The sequence below is a fragment of the Asterias amurensis genome, chromosome 7 (genome assembly GCF_032118995.1).
Source record: "Asterias amurensis chromosome 7, ASM3211899v1".
Lineage (NCBI taxonomy): Eukaryota > Metazoa > Echinodermata > Asteroidea > Forcipulatida > Asteriidae > Asterias > Asterias amurensis.
The window spans coordinates 9,623,216-9,648,035 of record NC_092654.1 but is presented as its reverse complement, the minus strand read 5'-3'; the positions used below and the strand labels follow the sequence as shown (position 1 = coordinate 9,648,035).

At 37.0% G+C, this 24,820-nt stretch overlaps 1 protein-coding gene across 4 annotated transcripts in view; it reads left to right on the top strand.

Moving 5' to 3' along the window:
* LOC139940140 (voltage-dependent L-type calcium channel subunit beta-1-like) overlaps positions 1 to 24,820 on the top strand; it is a 103,435-nt gene that overhangs the window by 36,000 nt on the left and 42,615 nt on the right. For 2 of the 4 annotated variants that reach the window (XM_071936396.1, XM_071936395.1), the window contains exon 3: positions 23,961 to 24,080. In XM_071936396.1, coding sequence (XP_071792497.1) covers positions 23,961 to 24,080 — 120 coding nt within the window. Of the gene's footprint in view, positions 1 to 10,294; positions 10,886 to 23,960; positions 24,081 to 24,820 lie in introns of those variants that run through there. The other 2 variants (XM_071936398.1, XM_071936399.1) reach the window with 2 other exon arrangements.

Sequence of the window (24,820 nt, the reverse complement as noted above, 5' to 3'; positions counted from 1 at the left end):
ATGAGTTGTTTTCCAGACATAAAATTTTGATCAGCCATACGATGTGTTTCTTCTTATAAGTTACTTAAAGACAATGGACACTATTGGTAATTGTCAAAGACAAGCCTTCACAGTTGGTGTATCTCAACATGTGCATAAAACAACAAACTTGTGAACAATGTAGCTCAATCGGTCATCGAACTTGCGAGATAATAATGAAAGAAAAAAACACCCTTGTCACACGAAGTTGTGTGCGTTTAGATGGTTGATTCGTTGATGGTGGTCTCAAAATCAAATTCATGGAAAATTACTTCTTTCTCGAAAACTATTGCACTTCAGAGGGAGCCGTTTCGCACAATGTTTTATACCATCAACCTCTCCCCATTACTCGTCACCAAAACAGGTTTTATGCTGATAATTATTTTGAGAACTTATTTGTAGCTTTGTAGCACTGCAAAATCACTATATAATTATAGTGATTTTGTTACATTTTTAAAGCATAACCAGATCTATTTGATACCCTCAGGCCATTGTGATTAATCTACTAAGTTTTCCTTCTTTGATTCTTTGGGGTATGAAAACTCGAAGAGTACGTACTTTGACATTTTCACCAGTTGCAGTGTTACCCTTTGCCAACCTTTATATGTCAGTCAAACCCAGAATTCTTAACTCAAAGCGTCTTGATTCAATTAAATTCCACATTATTGCTTTACCATTATGTGTGGATGTACTTTGTTCCGTTTGCCATGCCAATAATAAAAATCAGGGAGTGTGCTCATTCATAATTGTTTAAAACAAGTACTGTTAATGTATTCTTTGTCTTTCAGATGTAATCATAGTTTTTGTGTATGTTTTTTAAGAGCTAATTTGTCTGTTATGTAAAAATTCGGCAAATATTTGGTTGGAGCTGTGTAAAGGAATAACAATGTGGTACGTACACATCTGTACACTTCAGTTAGTTGATTGGGTTTATTTGCAGCCATTTTTGATGACTTGCATTATAATGTGCATACTTTTTTGTACTTATGTTTTCAAATGATGTCCTTTGAACTAACATGACTAAGACGGCTGCAAGAACATGTTTAAGAGCTTAAAAACATGTTAAACAAACAAATGCATTGGCATTGGTTATTTCTTGTCTTTAAAACATGTACATCAAAGTACATCATACATACTTGAATACAGTAGTGTAAAGATAAGTGCTTTTCAAATGTTTTATGGTACTCACAAAATTGTCATACTTGTTTTTATTTATTTTTTATTTTTCAAACACATAAAGATGTTCAGATCTTCAAAGTTTGAAAATGACCAAATTGATAGGAAAGGAACTTGAGATGTCATACACATTTACAACATGTGTTATTTGGCTAGACAAGACAGTGAGTGTCGTACATGTATGTACTTGGGGCATTTTTGTGCTCATGTGATGTTAAGTATGCATCCATGCGTACTCACACTGTACAAATGTGTGACACACACCCGTAGCCTGCGGTAATTGAACATGAAGCGCGACCACAGTGGGGACCAGTCACAGCTTGTCCCGTGAGTATCATCAAGAAGACTCCAAGATGCTGTCATGACTCCACTACACAATGTCACTCAGCCCACAGGCACAGGTGTGGCTGCATAATTTGTATGCAAATTTCTCATGAATTATTTGCGCGGTTTCGACACGGCAGGCCTGGTCCCGTCTCGAGAAAGTCTTCACATTTGGGCTCGCAAGCAACGCCCTCTGAACGTGTTCCACAAAACCACAATCAAACGAGACAATTTTCGCTGCATGTATTATTTATTGATGAAGAGAAACCAATGAGGAGAAAACCCTACATGTGCGTGTACATGTAGGTTTACATGGTGTTAGCCCCAGTTTGACCACACATGAACACCCTTGCGTGTTTAGCCTTGTGGCTATTATGAAAATAGTAATTGGACAACTAGTGCATAAAGACAAAAATTTACATTTCTTGCCGGACACACTACATTGCCTATACAAATAGAGCACAATTTTAGATACACTATACCTTTACAAAAGTGCTGCAAACATGAAGTGCTTATTATAGGTACCTTTTTTATCTTCACGAAAACGTTGGCTTTTTATTTTGTGATCCAATTGATGTGCACACGACCATATGAGTGAATATTAGTGATATTCTTCCGCCATGCATGAAGGTAACCTGCTCTTTTTTTATTTCTAGGCAACAAATGTACCACTTCAGTTCATTGCAACATTTATTTTCATTTTTAAATAAGCAAAATTCTACAGTTTATGGCAGGATGCATAGCCGTGAAGATGCAATGTAATTTTTGGAGGTACGGACATTCTGTTTACTTGGTTATCATGATGACAGTCCTCAACTAAACACACACACACAAATGAAATCAATCTGTGAAACTTTCATGAAAGTAGGTGATTACATTGTACATGTATGAGAAGCTAAAAATACTGCAACTTGGCCTTGCTTTGGTGTACATTTGTAGGTCCAATTATTCATAATGACAAGTGTTTTTTTAAACTTGCTTTTACCTATAGGCATGCATACTGTAGATCATCTATTCACTCCAACCATATTTTTTGCAAGTGTTTTTCACTGTATATACACATATGAGTTACATGTACAACCTGTTAAAATTTTCTAAATTGCCGAGAGCGGAGCAATTTGATGAAGAGAATACCTAAGTTGTTCTGGTTCACTGGTCCATATTGAAAAAGTCTAGTCTAGGTTTCCAGATGACCAAGCATGCAAATATGTTGAGCCATGTACATTAGGATGGAGCCATTGTGGAACTAAGTTCACACTGGTTACAAAATGCAACAGAAAGGTAGGCCAGAAATTGTTATGCTATTGTATGAATATTTAAAGGAACATTACAGTATTGGTTTTTGCTTTCAAAACAGTTGCTGGCATTGTAAGCACTTTATGTAATCCATCATATACATATACTGACTAACCTGTAGAAGTTTGAGGTCGATCGGCCATCTGGGTCACGAGAAAACAGTGAAAAAAACGATTACACATTTTGCATTGCATCAATGCCAAAATAAAAGTGAATAAAAAGCTCAATGAGCGATAAACTCCAAACGCGAAGTTAGATTATTTATTTCTCTTCAAATATGACATTTCAGACAGAAATTATTTCAAGAGATGTTTTCAACTATCATCATCATAGACCGTGTAAGTTTTATATAAATCTGTGATCTTCATGATTTTTGTTTCTTACCGATTCTGTATTATTCCTTTAAAGGTAAACTATATCAGGCCTGGAATTTCATCTTTGAGAGGGCAAGGTCGTTTTCATTTTGCAAAGGGCTCTTCCATTGGAAAATCTTAAAGTCTATGAGGAAATTGTGAAGGGGCACCAAGGCTAAGACCAGGGGCAATGGAAGACAAATTGGCCTCTGTGTGCTCTGCATGTAATTCCAGGCCTGCTATGTAGAGAATCACTCTTTCAGTGCCAAGGTCCTAAGTACTACGTGTACTTAAAACCTATGTAGACTATATTCTATGTATTCCAAAAGCACCATTATCGTACCTATGATCTATTGTATGCAACTCAAAAAGTGTCATCAAACGCACAATGTACATTTGCGACCCATAGGCAACACAAAACTACGATTAATTTTGTTTTGTGCAAAGCAACTTATTTGAAAAACTCTTATCAAACTTTATGAAGCTGGGCATCTCATGAAGTGGTCTCTGAAAGAGTTAAACTTGGAATGAATTTTGCATCTCATTGTTCATGTATCTGAATGAATCAATCATAAGCTCAAAAGGAAGATGTGGTATCCACAAAAAGGGTTCACAGTAAAACTTTTATTTGGTATTAGAAAGACATATTTATTGTGAATTACTAATACTATTGTCACACATTCAACACAACAAGGGTGGCTGCGCTAAATTCCAACACTGCTGTGTTCTGACAACCCCTATGTCCCGAGAACCCCATGTTCTGAAAACCTATTTTCCGACAACCCTATAATTCCCCAAACCCTGTGATTTTAAACATGTACTCGCTATTCATGTAGGGCTTAGACCTAATAGGGTTAGAGTTAGGGTTATGATTAGGATAGGGAAATACACTCAGGACATAGGAGTTTGGAAAACGAAATGTTGAGGTAGTTAAGATAAGAAGTACCATTGTAGTATACAATATTCTTCTGTCTTTTGGTAAACAACATTATACTACAAGTAAATTTAGTATTTAAATTAGTTTCACATGGGATGTGATGTCGTAGCAGTCAGGATGTACTGTAATAAACCATAGAAGTATGTCATCAAATCACACAGGGTCAAATTTTTAACAGAACAACGGCCTGAAGATTTGCAAAGTATGATGTTTGGAACTTTGACACCACAGTAACTGCTTTTTCAGGGCCTCTTAAGATGGTACACACAGTTGTACCCGTTAGCTTATTTTTTTAAAGTTGCTTCCTTATTGTCCACACCATGCAAATCTTGTAGAAAACATTCCTTAAAGGCAGTGGACACTATTGGTAATTACTCAAAATAATTATTAGCATAAAACCTTTCTTGGTAACGAGTAATGTGGAGAGGTTGATAGTATAAAACATTGTGAGAAACGGCTCCCTCTGAAGGGACATAGTTTTTGAGAAAGAAGTGATTTTCCACGAATTTGATTTCGAGACCTCAGATTTAGAAGGGCTCTCTTTCATTATTATCTCGCAACTTCGACGAGCTCAAATGTTCACAGTGTCTTCAACAAATAATTTTGTATAACTTAGTTTGCACATTGCGGAGAAAATAAGTATTCAGACTGCTCAAATCTACTGCTGGTACCAGTGAGATACCTCCATGGTCAGATCTACACGTACAAATGTACATGTGTGCATGTGTGGAAAGGGAAAAAAAAGAATGACACAATGGAAGGGCGCCCTCTGTTGATGTATAGTTTCCCATTTTTATTGTATAGGCTAAGTACATGTACAATGTACACTTCAAACCTAGTAGTACCATGTGAGCATGGTGTATAGTTCAGGAAATTTAATTAACAGTAAATGGGGCCCTAGAGTGGGTTTCACATAGTGTACAGGTATCTATCGTCTGCTCTCATAACATGGATGTACATATATTATTTTAGAATTTCAGAGTTTAGAACCTTCAAAAATACGGTTATTTCACATCTGGTTAGATTGATTAAGTTCATCTTAGTCACTTGCAAAAGATATTAAATGATTTTTGAGTGGACAATGTAATCCCTAATGAGATTGGTAATTTACTCCTCTTTTGTTGGCACTTGAAAGCTGGTGTTAAACATTAATTGTGCTGAAGTGAATTTCCCATGAGCTAAACTTGAAACTCCAGCTTAAACATTTTGAATGAAGATCTTGATTTGCTGATAAATAATAGGACATTAGCGTCAACTTCTGACCCAGATACCAGAGAGGGTGTAGTTGTTTGCCTCCTGCAGGCCACAGTGAGTTATGTTTGCACTCGGATGAGGAGGTGCTTGCAGGAACTTATCAGCAGCCTGGCCTGGAACATGATGGGACAGTCCTCTGCAGTGTTGTGGCTAGACCAATTTTAGAGGTGGGCTCTCAATCCAATTTTGTCCACCAAGGTTCAACAAAATTATTCAAGTTTCAAGATGATTGCATTCAATCTCTAAGAAATCTGAGCTGGGCAACACAATTGCTGAGAGTGCTGCGTGAACGGGTTATTTCATGATTGTGGGCAGGCCTGCCCGGCACTGCCCACCATGGCTACACTAACACTGGTTGGTCCTGGGGCCACGCCTCATGGCTGGATAGGCTAGCAACCATAGTGTGGGGAAGATGAGTCTCCCAACTGTCTTTGGTAACTGATGTTCCGAATCTTGTGATCGCAGGAATGTGCGGAGGGACGACCAGTGCATTTGATGCAAGGACAATGGGGCCTTAAAGGATTGCAAATACCATAAAGCTACATGTATGTCTCTATTTTTCATTACATTAGTTGGTTTTTATAATGCTCCAAATTACTTGGCAGCAGTTAATTATGTTAAACATGATAAATAGGAGAGGTTTCATACTTAAAAAAATATTCACTTACAAGTGATTGGACAATTTGAGTTAAGTGTGCGTAACATGCAGTGTTTGTGTTATATGTAAAAAGATATCAGTGTTTATATTAGAAGAATTTTAATCTGAGAAGCGAATCTGTCAGAACCAAATCTCTGATTGTGTCCTATTTAAAAGGTTATTTTCCTACGTTGACATATTCATTGCGTGTTTTCAGGGTATCTCAAAAAATGCTACCACCTTTTGAAATGTAATTTTCACCGGTTAGTTTTTTTTAATTTAAATCAACCGGTTCCAAAACCAAAGGTATACTTTGCCTTTAAAAAGTGTCTGGTTGTATCTTTTGACAAGAATGTCTACGAAAATGGTTGATAAAGCTGATCACTTTGTGAGGAGCCCAATTGGCTGATAAAGGATATAAAAAGCTGTGCGATGGTGATCCCACATGCAGTGCCCCTAAACAGCTGTCACATGATCATCCAGCGCTGTACATTAACTGGTAGATTAGGGCGATTCCATTATGTGGGGGGGGGGGGGGGGGGGAGTTATACACATAATGTACAATGTATTAATTTATACTGTTTGCATTAGCGATGTCTTTTTTTCTTCTTACATTTTTTGAAGTAAACATTAATGATTTGTCTCACTCTCACCAGAAAAAAAACCTAACTGTTATCAGATTCTATTTGAACAACCACTAAGAAATTTCTGATAATTTTTTTCATGGTTTAAAGGCAGTGGACACTATAGTTACTCAAAATACTATTAGCATAAAACCTTACTTGGTTACGAGTAATGGAGAGAGGTCGATAGTATAAAACATTGTGAGAAACGGCTCCCTCTATAGTAACGTAGAAAGATGTCAGTTTTCCACGAATTTGATTTCGAGACCTCAGATTGAGATTTTGGGATCTCAAAATCAAGCATCTGAAAGAACACAGCTTCGTGTGACAAGGGTGTTTTTTCTTTCATTATTATCTCGCAACTTCGACAGAACAATTGAGCTCAAATTTTCACCAGTTTGTTATTTTGAGGATATGTTGAGATACATCAAATGAGAAGACTGGTCTTTGACAATTACCAATGGTGTCCAGTCTCGAACACTTTCAAAAGATTTTGAAAGATATTATTAGAGTTACACAATGTTGTACTTTTAGTCAAGTGAAAAACACAAGAACACTTGACTTGTCTGACATGAGTTTATTGGCCGGAGGTCCTAGTGCCTGCGGATGCAGTGTTAATATCAAGGCTTGATCTTTAAATTTAGTCCATAAAATATGTACCAATAACTTGTACAGTCTTAAGTTTACTGGGCCATTTACTGGCTTAAATCACTGGCCTGTGGTCCAGTGTGAACTTCGAGCCCTAGCCTACTTGAAATTCTAAAAAAAAGAAGCAAAACATGAAGCTTAATTTTGAAAGATGTCCGATATTCAGTCCACTTTATGGTAAGTTTTTTTTTCATTGTTCCCCATAAGAACTCAAACGTGTTTGAATCTTGAATGTCATCAATCTTGAATTGTTTCAGGAATGTCAGGAATGAAATGTCACATGGACAGATGGTTTTGAATTCAATCAGTTAATTCAATTAAACAAGTAACTTCTTGGAATTATTGCAATCAAAGTGTGTTAGTTTACTTGTTTAAATTTGCTTTTTTCTTTGCTGGAGAAAGTACATTCACATTTCCTATTGTTAAAAGTTAATGATCAAATTCCCTTGCAATAAACTACAAAATGCTTCAGAAAACCAGCTCTATATTATGCTAATCAAAATACGCAAACATCCAACAGCCCAATGTGAGACTTTTAGAGGGTCCCTTTTTTAAAGTTCTCGCCAGTAGTGTGCAATGCTCAGACCTATGCGCGCAATACTTAACATTTGCGCGCTCACAGCCGCAAAAAAAACGTTTCATTGTCTGCTATCGCCAGCTCTCAAAAGTCTTCCTTTAGTGCCAATAACAGAATGACTAGACATTGTGAAGAAATTTTCAGTTTTAGATGTGGGAGGAAAACCCCAAACATGTCAAAGGGGGAAAACCCACACAATCAGGTAGGGACTGAAAAACAGGTCCACATGCAAGGTCCCGGTCCGAGGTGGGATTCGAACCAGGGTCCACAGGAACCACTGAGCCTACCTGATACCATGCAGACTTGTGTGAATGTCGCATAAAACAAGTTCATTTCAAAACATTTGTGCCAATATTTGTTACATGTAGGCTACATTTACTGGGCTCACGTCTCAACCTTTCCCAGCTTGAGTTTTGATCAAAAAAATGTTTTCACAAAATGGATGAATGCAGTCTTTGGGTACATGTGTGTTTTCAGATGTCTGTATTTAACTCTTACAGTTAGGTCTATAAGTGCATTTTACATATGAATAGACTAATAACGATAACATATTCTAAAATGACATATTCTGTATCGAAACATATGTCATAACCTACTTTTGGGGTGTTGATATGTACATAATGTATTCATTACCTGTTTGGTTAAACATACAATACACCAAAATTAACGTGGGAATATTTCTGAGGTGGATGTTACACAGAAATCATTGAATTTCGTATATCATTAGGGTTTGTTTCCCGTTAGTAATTATTAGAACATAAATGCTGTACACTTGTATGTGTGTCTGAAAATCATCATCATTGACACTATCAGTATCTGAATTGAAAGTTATCAATCATGTACGTGTTAAAAATATTATTACATGGGCGGGTTGGGAAGGAGGGAGGCTTTGTCATACATTTCAAGAACCCCGTACCAATTGGATGCATATTTTCTGAAAACAATAAAATAATAATATTATACAACATATATATAGCGCTTCATACACAGTGTTCTAAGCACTTTACAAAAAACAAAAAAATTATTATTAAACAACAATGAAAGAGCAATAAGCTGATTTTACCATCCTTAAAAACTCATTGCCTTTGCGAATTGCTGGAAAATACATGTACAATGTATATAATTTGTTGTGCATAATGTACACGGACTGGTACATTATTCATTTACGATTTAATAATAATAATAATAATAATAATAATAATAATAATAATAATAATAATAATAATAATAATAATAATAATAATGACGTCTTCTATAGTGCCGGTATGCACAAAAAAGTGCTCATGGCGCTTGCTCCAATAAAAATGTTCCCCCTTGGTTGTTCTCAAGCAGTGCAATGAGCAAGAAAAATTAAAAAATTCCAATTACGATTTTTACAAGTACTGTTGGCCATCTTGTCTAACTGTCAAGGTAATTAACACTTCATTAGGATTCAGAATTAAAATTCAAAGAGTTTAATATTTTTCAATTAACGTCAGTCTTTCTCTGCGTGTAATGTGAAATACATTTCGTGCTTGTATTAATTTCCATGGTGATCAACTTTTTGACATTCTAGCTGCTTAATAAGAAAGTCTATTAGCCCAAAGGCTTGTAGACTCCATATCCGAGTGATATATTGTGAGCGAGTTAATTGTTATTGAGAATGTCAGCGGTTTAAGCAGGGGTCTGGGCTGCTGTTTCATACAGCCTGCTGGTATGTCGCTATGCATTGAATATGTAGAAGCCAACCTCCCTGTAAAATGGTATGGCCACTTTCTGCACATTATCATAATATAACACTCTGGCATGCTATGTAAGATCAATGGACAGACAGTGGGGATGATTAACAATTACATGGACTGAATATGCAGTTTGCGTGTACATGTATGGCGCACACACAGACAACCGTAGTCATAATTTCACATCTGTAAAACATGTCAGTTGTTGTTTACAGTATACGGCTGTATGCTGATTTGCCTTAACCCCATTCTAATGGTGCGGTCCGTATCCGTATAAATAATCACCTTGGCTAGCCAGTGCATGCAGAATTTCAAAAATAGTCGTGCGTGTGTGCATGTGTGTATTGATGTTTCTTGCATTGGATTGCATCTGTAATACTCCAAAAGGCCCCAACTGAATACAACACGCCCCGTTCACAAGCTAGGCAGTGTGGGTGAACTGCTTCACCCTTTACATTAGTCAAGTACGCCCAGCGCCATGATGGCTTGTAGATGTAGCTGACGTGTTAAGGCCGGGTCTGATTCGATGGTGATTTGATGGAGGTCCGCTTCGACTAGTTATCATCATCATTATCATCATCAGAGAGAATGCTGCACGCATGTATGCATGCACGGCGCACATAGGAAATGCATCTTGGATACATGGACAGTGTGTAACGTATAGGCCACCGCCTTGCATCTCAGACCGAGACTTATATTCACTCAACAGTGTGGTTAATGTCTGCTGGTTTATGTGAAGTCTTTAAGAAGCCGGCTACGTACAAGATGGATGCTCTAAGGTAGCTCTTCCTCCTGCCTGTCATCTGTTAAATCACTCACATCCTAGGAGTGCCCGGTGCCTCGGCATCTCAAGACATTTACCCGATAGAGACCAGAAACCATCCACTGTTCCTTAACCATCAAGGTAACCATATGAGTACTGTACCAAGGAAAAAGATGTGGACGATAAATTAACTGGATACCTGAAGGTTATGGAAGGCATATGTACACACTGCACCGGAAGGTTTCAACAAAATTATAGCTCGATTGAACTGGTACAATGTACTTGGAGCCAGGATTTTATATCTCATAAGTGAATCTTGACATCATTCTAAGACTTATAAGATTTGAGAAGAAATCTTGTGTATTTATCGGACCTCTTCATCCTCCATTTGATACTGTGATGAGAAATACCTACAAGCAGTTGGACGTCTTGTAGTTATTTTGAATCTACAAAGCCCACCATTGTTAGGATTTTACTGCCATGACTTGGACCCGCAAGGATCGCGGATCATATTCTTCAGTGAGCCAGTTTGATCCCGATTATTTCATGTCAACTGACGAGGTAAACATCAATTATTATAACAGTAACAAAATACGTTTGTGTGGGCTTTAACAGTGGCACATTATGTGTGTATTTATCCTTTTAATTATAAATTTATCTATCAAATAATGTATGGCCTACATGTACATGTAGGTAAGTTATAAATGATTTGGGGTCGGATACAATTCACATAGTATCTTGTGGAAGGATTCAAAGGAATGCCCGAGGGTGACTTTGCATGGGATCAGTCGGTTCATTGTACTGATATTTATTTGCCGGTTTAACTTTTTGTTAAACCACTTGAAAATGAAATGATTTCTCAAAATATATTCCAGATACAATTTATGCACAATTGTTGAAATTGACTTATTTCAGATGAAACCTTTATTAGGATTAATGGTATCATACCAAGCATGTATTTAAAACAAAAAACTCAATTTTGTTTTACTGATGCAATTCAACTAAGTACTTTATCGGTTATAAAAAAATAATAATTTGTGAGATTACACTGCAATGTCTTTTTGGTTACTTAGTTGAATCAGTGAAATTGATGATTTGAATCATCACCCCTTATTGCAACTGTATTGAGAAAGTCAGTCAATGTCATTGATTGACACTTACTATACCATGGATTCAGGTACCAAGAGGACTTGATGCATTTGTATTTTTTAGTTACTTAAAAGTAACCAACTGACTTTAAAATGATCAACTAAAGCTCATTGGTTGACAAGTTTATGAATTTACCAATTACTCTATAGAGAAATGTTTCAAAACTACACGCAATAGCCGGAAAGACGTATTTCTTACATGTCATGTGGACATTTTAAAATTATTTTCTGTTTTGGGGGGGTTAAAAGACACTCACGCTTTTTGTGTTTTAGTGCAAATTGTGAGTGCATAAATGTGATTCTTTGTTAACTTGCTAATTTGCATAGTGCAATACAGGCAAGAACTATTGAACTTAGGGGCCTATAATGTATTGCGCAATGATGTTACACTATAGTACATGTACCTAGCTTGATAACAAGTCTTCATGTGTGTAATGTTGTTCAAGATTTTCAGCGCAGCAAAGCTCCTTTCTCATTACATTCTCTAATGTATTGTTTCCGCTTTTTTTCTTCTTCAATTGTCCACTCCACTGAACTGCCATTATTACAATGTGCATATCGTCTTGTGCGTGGAAGAAGGATGTAAGGAAAAGATACTGGAGAAAGTAACTCCCATATACATTTGATGTGCACAACTCTGTTTTAAAAGACAAATCGGTGTGACAAATTGTATTGGTTTTCTGCCCTTCATTAGTCATCAAAAAAGGTTGACTTCTGCATGGGAAGGAGAAAACATCTCTTTGGGATAATTCTAGCAACAACACAGTAATGTCACATTAGTTTTGGCAACAGCCATTTTATTGCTTACAGCCTTTTTTGCTTGAAAAAATATTTGGTGTACCTCGAAGAAGAGTGCAGAGCCTCACTTCCTTTTCTGGGTACAGGACAATGTAATGACAACAAGTTTTAAATAGTTGCATAATAGAATACCATACCATGTACACACGTACATGTTGATACACGTGTCCGTTAAAGGTCAATTCCCAAGACAAACCTCACATGTGTTTTATATTAGAGTACCGTGAGAATGAGTAACCTCAAATGTAACTGCCTATGAAACTGAAGAAGATGAAGAAGAGCAAAAAAATGGCGGGAAAAAAAGTCATTCTCTTCACACATCCAAACCTACATGCACTTGCCCTTTCGGTGACATTTAATGCTAGGCACACGTTCCGGTTCAGTGATATAGTTTCCAAGGTGATCTGGTTACCATGGATACCAAGTGCCCGGATGCATTAGTTTTTTGGGGAGGGGGGGGGGGGAGGAAGGGATGGATAAAATGTAGACTTGGGATTAATGTGAAAATGCCACTGTCTGAGTTGAGGACAACTTGATGAATATGTAGATTGATTACATGTGATATTAATAATGTGCTTGTATATTAACCAAAAGCGTAAGGGTACTAAAAACTTCACCACATGAAGTTAATTTATCCAAATCCAAGCTACATGTACTCCACAAACAAAAATACCATATACAATGAAGCTTCCTGTAAGGATGATACTTTAATAAACAAAAAACTAGTCCATAAAAAACTGCTACATGTATGTAAATCCTTGCTGAGTGTGGTCTTTGTATACTTGTGCTGGTAGAAATTAATCAATACGATTGCCTAGTTAACTTGATTGACACATACAAGGCAGCTAGCATGTGAATATTCAAGTATAATACGGCATGTCTTGAGGAAATAGCAATAAATTATTCAGAGAGTTGATGTGATACACATGTGGAATTGTGGCAAGACAAAAAGAAACTTAGTATGGGCCTATAGATACGTTTTTTGATCTCGCACAAAAACAGTGAGAAATCATTTAGAGAGTGAATATTCTTATTGAGAACACAATGTAAACAATATATATATATTTTTTTTCCCCCATACAATATAAACACAGATTAAATGCATACATTCTTCACATTTGTCAAGAATCAAGATATTGTGGAGCGATAACTACGATCATCACATTACGCTTCAACCATTTGTGGCCCTTTTTATAGGGGAGACACAGGTCTTAATATTAATATTGCACCAGATGCCCGAGGCCAACGATTTAAGCATCGGGCCAGTAAACTCACGACCATACAAGCCCGGTGGTCTTTGAGTTTTTTATTTGAATATTACTAGGCTACCTCTTCAATATACATCATATCTCTGTTACAAAAAATTGTTTGACTATGAATCTTGTTCTGATTATTTATTTTCTTAAAGGCAGTGGTCACTATTGTTAATAGCTCAACAAAATTATTAGCATAAAATCTCACTTGGTAACAAGTAATGTGGAGCTGTTGATTGTATAAAACATTGTGAGAAACGGCTTCCTCTAAAGTAACGTAGTGTTCGAGAAAGAAGTAATTTTCCACGATTTTGATTTTGAGACCTCAGAATTAGAATTTGAGGTCTCGAAATCAAGCATCTGAAAGCACACAACTTCGTGTGACAAGGGTGTTTTTTGTTTCATTATTATCTCGCAACTTCGAAGACCAATTGAGCTCAAATTTTTACAGGTTTGTTGTTTTATGCATATGTTGAGATACACCAAGTGAAAAGACTGGACTTTGACAATTACCAATAGCGTCCAGTGTCTTTAAGTATCAATGTATAACAGACAAATGAGAAAGATCTTTTCCGAGTGCCTGCCGGTTCAACTCATTTTGATTCTGGTCATGTCATGTGGATTTTCCAAATGAAAGCCCTGAAGCAATACTGTAATCTGTTTGGTTGTCATATGTACCATGTATATACACATGACATGAGGGTGATGTAGATGACTGGCCGAGATTCTAAGGTCATGTCCGAAACGGCGACTTCGGCTTTAGCTACATGTACAGCTAGATCAGTGCGTATGTCAGTGTTGAAGAAGAGGCAGACGAGCGTGATCTACATAGTCGTACCTGTGCAGTCGCTGCTTAGGACACGGCCCAAGATTCTAAATTCATCTTCAAAATCAAATATGATGAAAACTGCCACGAATTGTGCAAGCCCTGTCAACCAGTGTACGTTGTGTAATTAATTATCTCAGTGAATAAGGTTCCTGAAAGGAACTGGAATTCTTCTATCCTTGAGTAGCCAGGGCTGATACTTCATGGAGGCAACAGAGGTGATTGCCTCCTTGCCCCTGGCCAATGCCTTCATGCCCTTGATTTCTCCAGTAGAAATGTCTAATTTCCACAAAGGTTGCCACTACCAAGGAGAAAATGCCTTAGGTGCCCTTGCCCTTTCAAAAACAAAGCATACATGCCTGGAGTACCATCACATTTATTGGATCTGAGCTCAGAATTCTAGTATATTATGACGGCTGATGAATCTTTTTAATGTAGTGTACCATCCCTTTATTGTACATTGCAATAACACTTTGGGCTGCCTCTGGTCACTATTGATCATTATGCAGCAGTCAAGGTCCGCTTTGGTCAAGTACAATGGGAGTGTACAAGCTACGATTGTTTGAGCCCATTCACATTTCTCATGGAAGTGAATGCAAAGACAATTCCATTAGCAATAGAGTAATTCCACACCCCTCCCCCCTACTGCTGAGGTTAGCAAAAATCTCATCACTCTTGACATTTGAAGAGAGTGCGTGATGAACCTGTCTTACTCACTCTGTAAATTTGAAGTCTTTTAACAATGTTATAGTCTGCATTACCTTTGAGTGGTTATGTGCATATTATATCATCTTTTTTAGCAAAAGGAATGTAACTTCTTAAATTTCAAAAGGTCAAAATAAAAGCAGCATATTGCACTGTGCGAACTACAGTTGCATTTTCTTAGTGTGGCGCCTTTACATTACTGAAGGTACTAAGGTCAATTTCACAAAGAGTTAGGACATCCTATTTTAGGACTAGTCCTACAATGTACATGTAACTAGGAGATTAAAAACTTAAGGCTAGTCCTAAGTTAAGACGAGTTAAGACGAGTAACTCGTCCTATATAACTCGTCTTAACTCTTTGTGAAATCCACCCCTGGACACTCTTTTGGTCATAACTCGAAATAATTGTTAGCATAAAAACTTACTTGGTAACAAGCAATGGAGAGCTGTTGATAGTTATAAACATTGTGAGAAACGGCTCCCTCTGAATTGCAAAGTTACGTAGTTTTTGAGAAAAAGGTAATATCTGACTCAAATATGAGAAGACTTGAAGCCTTTTATTATGCATCTGAAAGCACACAAACTCTTGCAACTTCGATGACCAATTGAGTCCCAAGTTTTCAAAGATTGTTATTTGATGCATATATGTTGGGATACACCAAGTGAGAATACTGGTCTTTGACATTTACCAAAATGTGTTCAGGCCCTTTAACAGACACTAAATAAGTCTTATCAGATGCCTGTTATCACTCCAATGATGTAACATGTATCTCTATTCTCATCCACCAGTTATTATAAGGATCCGTTTTCAAGTCATCCCTGAAGACATATGTTCAGGTGTTGTTACCGAGTTTGATAATATAGAGTTACAGTAGATCCATTTCAGTTTGGTTAGGATTCTTTTTTGGTATTATGCAGAGTGAGTGTCATGCTTGGTAGGAATTTGCATGACTAATTATTATACATGTATCTAGTCAAAGTTAAGGAAAAGAGTGTTCTGTTAGCCTGCAATATGATAAATAAGTTTACAGTAAAAAAAATTGTTACCTAAGAAAGCATATTTCCAATGTGCATGAGTGCACAAGGGCATGCTAAATAGGAATTTGCATGACTCATTATCATTGCTACATAGTTCAGGAAAAGAGTGCCTGCTGTATAACAAGTGTATAGTAATTTTTTTTATTCTAAAAAATAGTGAAAATATTTATATTCGTTACCTACGAATGCATTTCCAATCTGCACAAGTGCACACACATACCAGTAAAACAGATAAACAAAGCCTATATATATGACGGAGCTCATGTCATGCGTGTCCACTCTGGAATAAAGGGAACGTAAGTGGTTTCTCCATGGACATGCGTGGTCGAACGTACGTCATAGTCTTTGTTTTTGCACAGCGGTTGTGCTCACAAATATTCATTTGTACATCATCGTTTTGTAGGTTACATAGTTCAGTACTTCTTTAGTGGAATAGAAAATCCCTACTGATTTAGGAAATTCAATTTTATTCAAATGGGCGTAAATAAAAAAAATTAAAAAAAAAGTTTACCACAATTATTACAATGATGGTCATTCACAGTCATAGTTAGTTCTATGAGGAAATTGTAAAACCCAAAATGAATACTTCAAAAGGCACGAGGCAGTAAGCAGAGGCATTAAGGCAGTGGGCTTCTGTTGCCTCAGTGAAGCATCAGGCCTGACAGCATACACATGCAGTTTCACAACCACACTTTAAGTGATCAATAGTTCAACAAGTGTGGGTCGTTGCTTTCCTCCCACATCTAACATTTCTTCCTTTTTATGTTGGATGTTTAATCAACATTTTTGGTTCTTTCATTTTTTATTTTTTTTTTACAAAAATTGCATTTGAAACACAGTGGTACTTTACACCATTATAACCTGAAATATTAGATTTTTAAACTTTTCCCACATTTTCATAGGACTCTTTCAGAAAAGGATTAGATAGAGTCAGCTGTCGCAAACTGCTTTCCTACCAAAAGTAGTTCATGGCCTGAGGTCTTTTGCCAAAGCAGAGCTAGTCTTTCTCGAAGGCTTAATGACTACACAACACAACACACATAAACGAATATTTGGTACATAACACTATACGAGAAAGATAAAAGTTTTGTAAAAGGTACCTGTTTTTGTGTGTCTTGTGGTGTCAGTGAGCCTTCGTAAAAGACTCTAAAAAGCCATGCCATTAACAATTGTTTACATTTTTACCATAGGTTCTTTCTGGAGTCAAAAAGTCATGCCATTTAAGATTTTTTTGCGGAAAATGATTTGATCACAAACCTAAATTAAACCTTTCATATCCCCCTTAAAACGGATCATAACATCATTGTTCCATTTCATAGTGTACCCTGTACTTTTAAAATTGTCTCTTAAGTGAAAATATGTAGAGCGGAACCAACTTTCAGGATGCCTTGGACCATGACTGCACTTCATTCAAGCATAACGCACTTATTCAAGAGTTTCCATCATACTATATTTTCGAAAAACCTGTATGAAATATGCAATGTATATTTCCATCTTTATTATAATTGCTTTCATATAATCTGTGCATTAGTTTGTATTATAACACCCCTTGCAAGTATTGTGCCTGCTCATTGGTTTAGAGCGCGTCACATGACATGTCTTAGTTTTGCTAGACGACGGCCGTGTGATAGAGCGTCGATTTGCCATGCGCTAGTCCGAAGACTAGCACATGGCGCCGTGCGCTAGTCCGACAGACTAGCCCACGGCGTGCAGTACCCAGACGTCCGTTGCGTGTACGAGGATGATAAATTAATAGTCTGTAACCATTTCGGATTGTCCGACACTACATGCAACACAGTAGGTAAAAGTGTTTGCAATCTGTGTTCGCGTCGTCCGTGGATTGTAGCATTCAGGTCTGTAACTTAATAATAATAATACAGGTTTTAGAAATGTTTGGGGTGTTATAAAACAAATATTGACTGCTTTTACCCGTGCAATGGTTAAAAACTATGACTCCCTCGGTGATCCCCGGAGCGTTCTATTTTCCCTCGGCTTCGCCTCGGGAAAATAGAACGCTCCGTGGATCACCTCGGGAGTCATAGTTTTAACCATAGCACTCGAAGCAGTCAATATTTGTATACTATTGCCTCCAGCCATCACAGTAGCTGTACCTGTTGGCGCATGCAAAAACGTATAAATATATTTCCGCAACCATTTTAAATGATTTATACTATCAAAATCCTTTGAACAGTGGTTACCAAATACCGTCCTACCCTTTAAGGTAAGATATCTGAAATGGAAGTTCATGCCTATTTGTACATATGTACATAGCATGACTCCATTGATACTAGTACCACCCCCCCCCCCCCCCTTCAGCAATTTTTAAGAAGCAATGCCAGGAAAACCAAGTTGTTTAGTCTTGGAAACTAGGCACTCATTTAGTATCTATATGCAATTTCCTTATGTATTAATAGTGTCAGGTCCCAGCATTAGAATGTGCTTGTAAAGCGCTGTTTTTTCCCCCTCTCTCTCTCGCCATTTCTATCTCTCAATTCAGGTCTCGTAGAATAAAATCCATAATTCCAGGCGGTTTAATGAAGCAACTAAGGCCTTGGTTCTCATGTAATTCCATCGGATGAATAGTGTGTATGACGTTGGTACACAGGGACGGCCCTATAATAGGCACTGGATGATCCAAGGCCACGCCAAACGATTGCTTTTGTTTTAACCAAACAAATATTCTTTTGTTCGTCTTTCTTTGAACAATAAACAATGTCATGGGAAGTGATTGGGATTTGGGACTCAATCGAAGGGAATTATCACTGCATCCATCAACTAGAAAAAGAAAAAAAAGGCAACCTCTGACAGTGACATAGAAAATTGGACGTTGGAAGTAATCTACATTACATTGTTGTTACAGCAATGCAAATATAAAGACACATTTCTATTTGTTCTGTGCAGCGCATGATTTCACTCCTATACATGTAGCTCAGCAAACTGCTACTCAAAATTTCAAAAAAATAATCACCATTTGCCAACTCTTCAGCATTCAGTGTGAGAAAAATAAAATGATCAGTCCAAGTATTTTGCTGTGCAAAGGGGCTGGATGAGATTGTTCCCTGCTGTGGTTCTTAATGTAATAACCCAAACATCTAAGATTAAAGCAGGTATGATATTCTTCCTTGTTAGCCTTGTCTGATTTCCGATTTGTTTGCCCTTGGAAATATAAGGAAAAAAAAACATGCTTTATTAGCCTGAAAATTCTATTAAAGCCTACACCACCATGTGTCCTTGTAGTTGATAAAATATTCCTACTTTGTTTTCCAAGGGTCAACTTTGGTACCTGGGTTAAACTTAATGACAATCATACCTAGTGTGAAAAGATAATTTTCTGTAGCCATTTTAAGGAAAGTTAGTTCTAAATGTCTTCAAAGCCTTCCTGATGCTTTTAAAACACCTTGCAGAATATCCCCTTAATTTGTAAAACACATCATTTGCTGGACAATTTCACCAGCATCATTTTTCTACAGTCGGATAATTTCTGGTCGATTTTGCAGCCACACAGAAAGCAGAAAGTGCTCTACACAAAGAGCAATACAAGATCAACTCACATCAGATTGCCTTGGTGTTTGATCCAACAATGTCAGATATATAATTTATTTTAAATTTAGGAGTCAAGCCATAAAACCTACACGACCTCGATTTTGATAATCAAAGCATCCCCTTTGGAAGGATTTTTATAAAATAGAGTTTCAGAGCAGTGAGAGCAAATCTGATTTGTAAAGAGTTTAGCTTGCCTTTGCATGAATCTTGATGATGCAAAGATATGTAATTAAAGGCACTGGACACTGGTAATTGTCAAATTGTTCTTAGATGGTGTATCCCAACATACATGTATGCATTATAAAATAACAAATCGGTGAAGATTTTGACTCAATTGGTCAAGAGATAATGAAAGAAAAATTACCCTTGTTTCACAAATGTGTGTGCTTTCAGATGCCTAAATATATATATATAATAAAGACTTCAGGCCTGAAGCCTTTTAATATTTGAGTATGAAATAACCTCTTTCTCCAAAACTACTTCAGAGGGAGCCGTATCGCATAATGTTTTATACTATCGTCATTAGTTCCCCGTTGCTCGTACTTTAGCCGAGTAAGTTTTTATGTTAACAATTATTTTGAGTAATTATCAATAATGTCCAGTGCCTTTAAGTCTCATCCTACTCTAACCTTCATTCAGGAGAGAGGCCCTTGTCTACTGCCAGATGATCTCTCGTTAATTTACCATGTTTTTGGACGCACAACAAATCCAGTGCGGCTGACGTCAGCAATGCGTGCATGGGGAATCAATTTACCGATCAAGAAAAAAACAAAATCGGCTGAATTTCAGCAGTGGCTGTGCCAGGTTGGGCTTTAAGATGGGCTGTAGGTGGAGAAAAGACTGTTGAGCACGAGCATGTCTGATCTGATATTGATAGAGAACCAATTAAATAAATGACTAAGTAGTACTTCAGATGGGTTATCCATATTTCTCTTTTTTTTGGAACTGAGATCTTGATGTGAAATAAATGTATTTGCTGAGATACTCTCTTCTTAGGAATATGTATTTGAATGTGTAGATTTTATGTACAATGTAATCTATTGTTTTTGTTATCAGTTGTCTGTCATTCATGAGGTACATTTATAGGCAGTTTTGTTGTCCGCTTCTTTTCCTCTTGTGATCTGGCAGTACAGCAGTCTTTATGGTCCAAACGAATTCAACCAGGGGTGGATTTCACAAAGAGTTAGGACTAGTCTTATCTCGTGTTAGGATGAGTTACTCGTCCTAACTTAGGACTAGCCATGTTTTTTTATTATATATCTGCTACGACTAGTCCTAATTCTTTGTGAAATCGACCCCTGATCTCTGATTTGTTCTTAATGTCACCAATAAAACAAGTAGGACCAAGTTGGGTTGTTTTAACTGTAAATTTCCAAGTGCGAAAAGGTGACAGTTAAAAACAAAATGTGTAATACATGTGCACATATATGTTCTTTTATAATGATGAGTATATTTTATAGGCCTTAGCCTTGTAAACAGACTAACACTTGACAGTCGTTAAGAGAGGAAGGGAAATTGATCACCAGAGGAGCTGCATCTTTTCTGATAAATCACAAACCGGTACACATTTATGTGCGGATGTGCGTGCATGTTACTGAGTTGATGTGGTGGGTTTATCATATCATGGCCCTTTCTCTATGATTATATGTGTACATGTACAGTACCTGAACATGTACGTTTTATATCCACCCACAAAGGGAATCAAGAACTTAACAGTTAATGCTGATGAGGTTGTGTACACATTATGTAGTAATTTTCTTTAGAGCTTCCATTTTTGAAGAGTGTAATTAAAGGCAGAGAGCAGGTAGTATTTCCACTCTGAAACAGTTTCACTATTTGCCACTTTTTTCTCCAGCTGACTGCTTCTGTTACCCTTACTTGCTTGTCGTGTGTTTTGCTGTCATTTTGACTCTGCCAGGTTGAAATATGTGGCCATTAACAATGACTGCATTTATGCCATAAAGATCAGAATAAAACGATTTTGTCCAGCATACATATTTGCATAGCAATTCTTTTTTTGACTGAACATATTTTGTACACACTGATAAATGCAAATATTGTGTAGCAAATGGTGATTTTGGAGTAGAAACTGAAACATTTGTTGAGTAGAACTGAAGCACTAATGTAAAGGGCATTGATACGGTTATTGTGAAATGCGCTATATAAGAGCTATTATTATTATTTGTTTATTTATTTTGTGTAACATTTTGCTCTGCTATACGAGGGAAATCGTTCGCTGCAGTTTGTTTCAAAAAAGTTATTATCATTGAACATTTTAACATCAAATTACACTAATATTTTAGAACATCTCGAGTGGTTTGTCCGTCTGGAGTCCAAAAATAATTGGTCATTGATTGAGTATGTGTTGCCAACTTAAGGGTTTTGTTTGAAGCCCTTTGTTTATGATAGTAGTACATGTACCTACATTAATGGTCAGGGTAAACATGTCGTTGAGTGGCACTGGAAAGGAGTAAGTTGACGTCATCTTTACTCTGAATCTCGCCTTGGCTTGTTATCACATTCCACTGCAAGGACAAATTCAGAAGACGTGTTAAGAGAGATGCTTCATCAGTGTTTGGAAAAAAGGGAAAATATCAAGAGAGAGAGTCACAATTCTGTTGTTTTTTGGGGGGAAATATTAGGCTATATTGTAAACACGGTCAACATATTATTGAATGAGGGACCACTTTATTTAGGAAAACAATTGAATGATTCCATTTTTATCTTTTGTTGCCGATGTGTTAATTTTCCTGTGTGCATCAGAGGCTTACAAAATATCTGGAACTGGGTCATTGTTTTTATTGAACAAATTTCATTTCACCTAACAAGTCTAAGCGTCTTCTCCTCATACTATTTTTTTAAATATTTTTTTTTTAAAGTACATTTTTAAGTTTGTTTTGACATTGATGAATATGTTTTTGTTGCTTTTAATCTTTCTTTAACAGAATACCAACCATTTTGTTGTTTTAAGTTGACATTTGTGATTAATTTTCTTAAAATCGTTGGAAAAATTCCTGCTGCATGAAAATCTGTCTCAAAGATAATGAGAAGAGCTGTGTTTTAATGTGTTCAAAGAGAACAGTATTTATAAATGTATCAGGTACATAATTGAAACCGGGATTTGACCAACATGTGGTTGCAGTGGCTCATTATAATCCCAGGTTTTTGGAATGAGTCGATCACGCTTAACTCTGACGTAATGATTAATTGAATATTCATGATACGTGGATCCACCTGTAAATATATTATGGTTGAAAAGGCTCGATAGAGTCTGGATATTGATTTTTCCAGTTATTGGTTGGAAAATATGTGAATGGCCATGACCAGTGTGTGGTATGCCATAGTTGAATGTCGTCCGGCATGTGTACAATACCAGTAGTAAATTCATTGCTGACCAACATGTTTGATCATGTACACGTACCCTTTCCAAAGAATAGATGCATGTGAGGTATGTAGATTTTCATTGCAAGGGGCTTGTCTCTTTCTGGTATCTGATAATTAAAAATGAAGTTATTATTTCTCATTGTTTCCAGTCTTAACAGTGGTTTTGTCTAGTTGATGTTTTTGTATATATAAACATGTATACAGGCCTTGACCTTCACTCTGAAAGAGCCGCAGCAATTTGTCTCTGGTTAGTGTCACTTGTATGTACATGTACAAATTTGTATTGGAACGTTGCAAAGCACTGGGCACTACGGAAATTGCTGTTGGTGCCAAGGGTTGTTTCGAGGCCTGTATAATGTATGCCTGGCTTAGGTTTGATATATTTGAAAACATACACAATTCTGTTGGTAAGTCATTGCCTCACATGTCTGCGTATTTGTTGCATGGCTTAAGTTTTCGCCTCTTCCGTCTCCAAAGCATATGGTTGTTTGTAGTTTTACAAAAACATGATAGATCTTCATCTGAGAAAGCCGACTCATTAAGGAATGTATGTGAAACGGGCATAATTTTCCTCCTACTTTTAAAAGTCTGTTTTCAATTTATTTGACGCAGGAAAAATCTGCAAAAATGTGATTGAATAGCCTGAAATGTCAATTAGAGTCTACACCATGTGTCCATGTACATGTAGATTAGCCCTTGTACTAAAAAAATTAAATCTTACTTTCTAAATCCTTGATATCATGCCTGGTGAAAGCCAAGTTTCTCTTCTTGCATAAAACATCATCGCAAAACTAGTCGAATGCATGCTTCAGGTAATCAGTGGAGCCAGTTAAAGTTGGCATTGCAAAATACAGTGGCGAGGGAACACAGGTCATTTACAATTTTTCATCTTGATTATTGCTTCATCTTTCTTCTTCTTTGTTTTTTCCTTGTTGCTGCAGGGTTCAGAAGACTCAAACTATGGCCGGCCGTCAGATTCTGACCTCTCACTGGATGAGGAGCGAGAGGCAATCAGACGGGAGACGGAGAGGCAAGCCCTCGCTCAGCTTGAGAAAGCCAGGGTAAGTCAGAATAGTCTTCCGTAGGGAATATCACCTCTAGAATAAATCAGCCCTTTACTAAAAAGCAACATACCTTTACTCAGTGCATGCAAGTTCAGCGAAAATCAAGCCTTGTCCCAAAACGGCTTACTTGGGTTCAAGGGCTTGTCTTCTTTATTTCAAGAACAGACTCAATGCTTTCCCTTCCATTTAGCAGATGAAGTACGTGGGCTACATGTACATTTACTGTATGTTGCGGTTTGGTGGCCACTCTTTGCACATTTTTGCCCAGAGCAACCTTGCTGCGGCAAAAGGGGTGGTAGGTAAAAATCAAACTTAATTCAACACAATGAGTGCTTATCGTGTTAAAATTAAACTTTCCCCGGAATGAGATGTTATTTGTCAGCTCCTAACATGAACCAAACTTCCAACTTCTATGGGAAGGAATCTTCTTATCTTACAACTTTTGCTGAAGTTTGACTTCATGCATAACCTCAATCCTGTATACACATCAAAATCTTGTTCTAAACACCCTCTTTAAAATTCAATATTTGGTATTTATAATTTACCTACGGCTACATGGGGGATGGGGGTTCTACCCATTTAAACTAAGGGCTCTTAAAAAAGGATCCAGGTTTTGTAAACGGTGAGGAAATACTTACATCACTTTTGTACAAAACAAGTCTCATGTACAAAACCAATGGGGATTACCTGGTCATTAAACATATATAATGTGTGCACATGACTTACTGGTGTTTTTG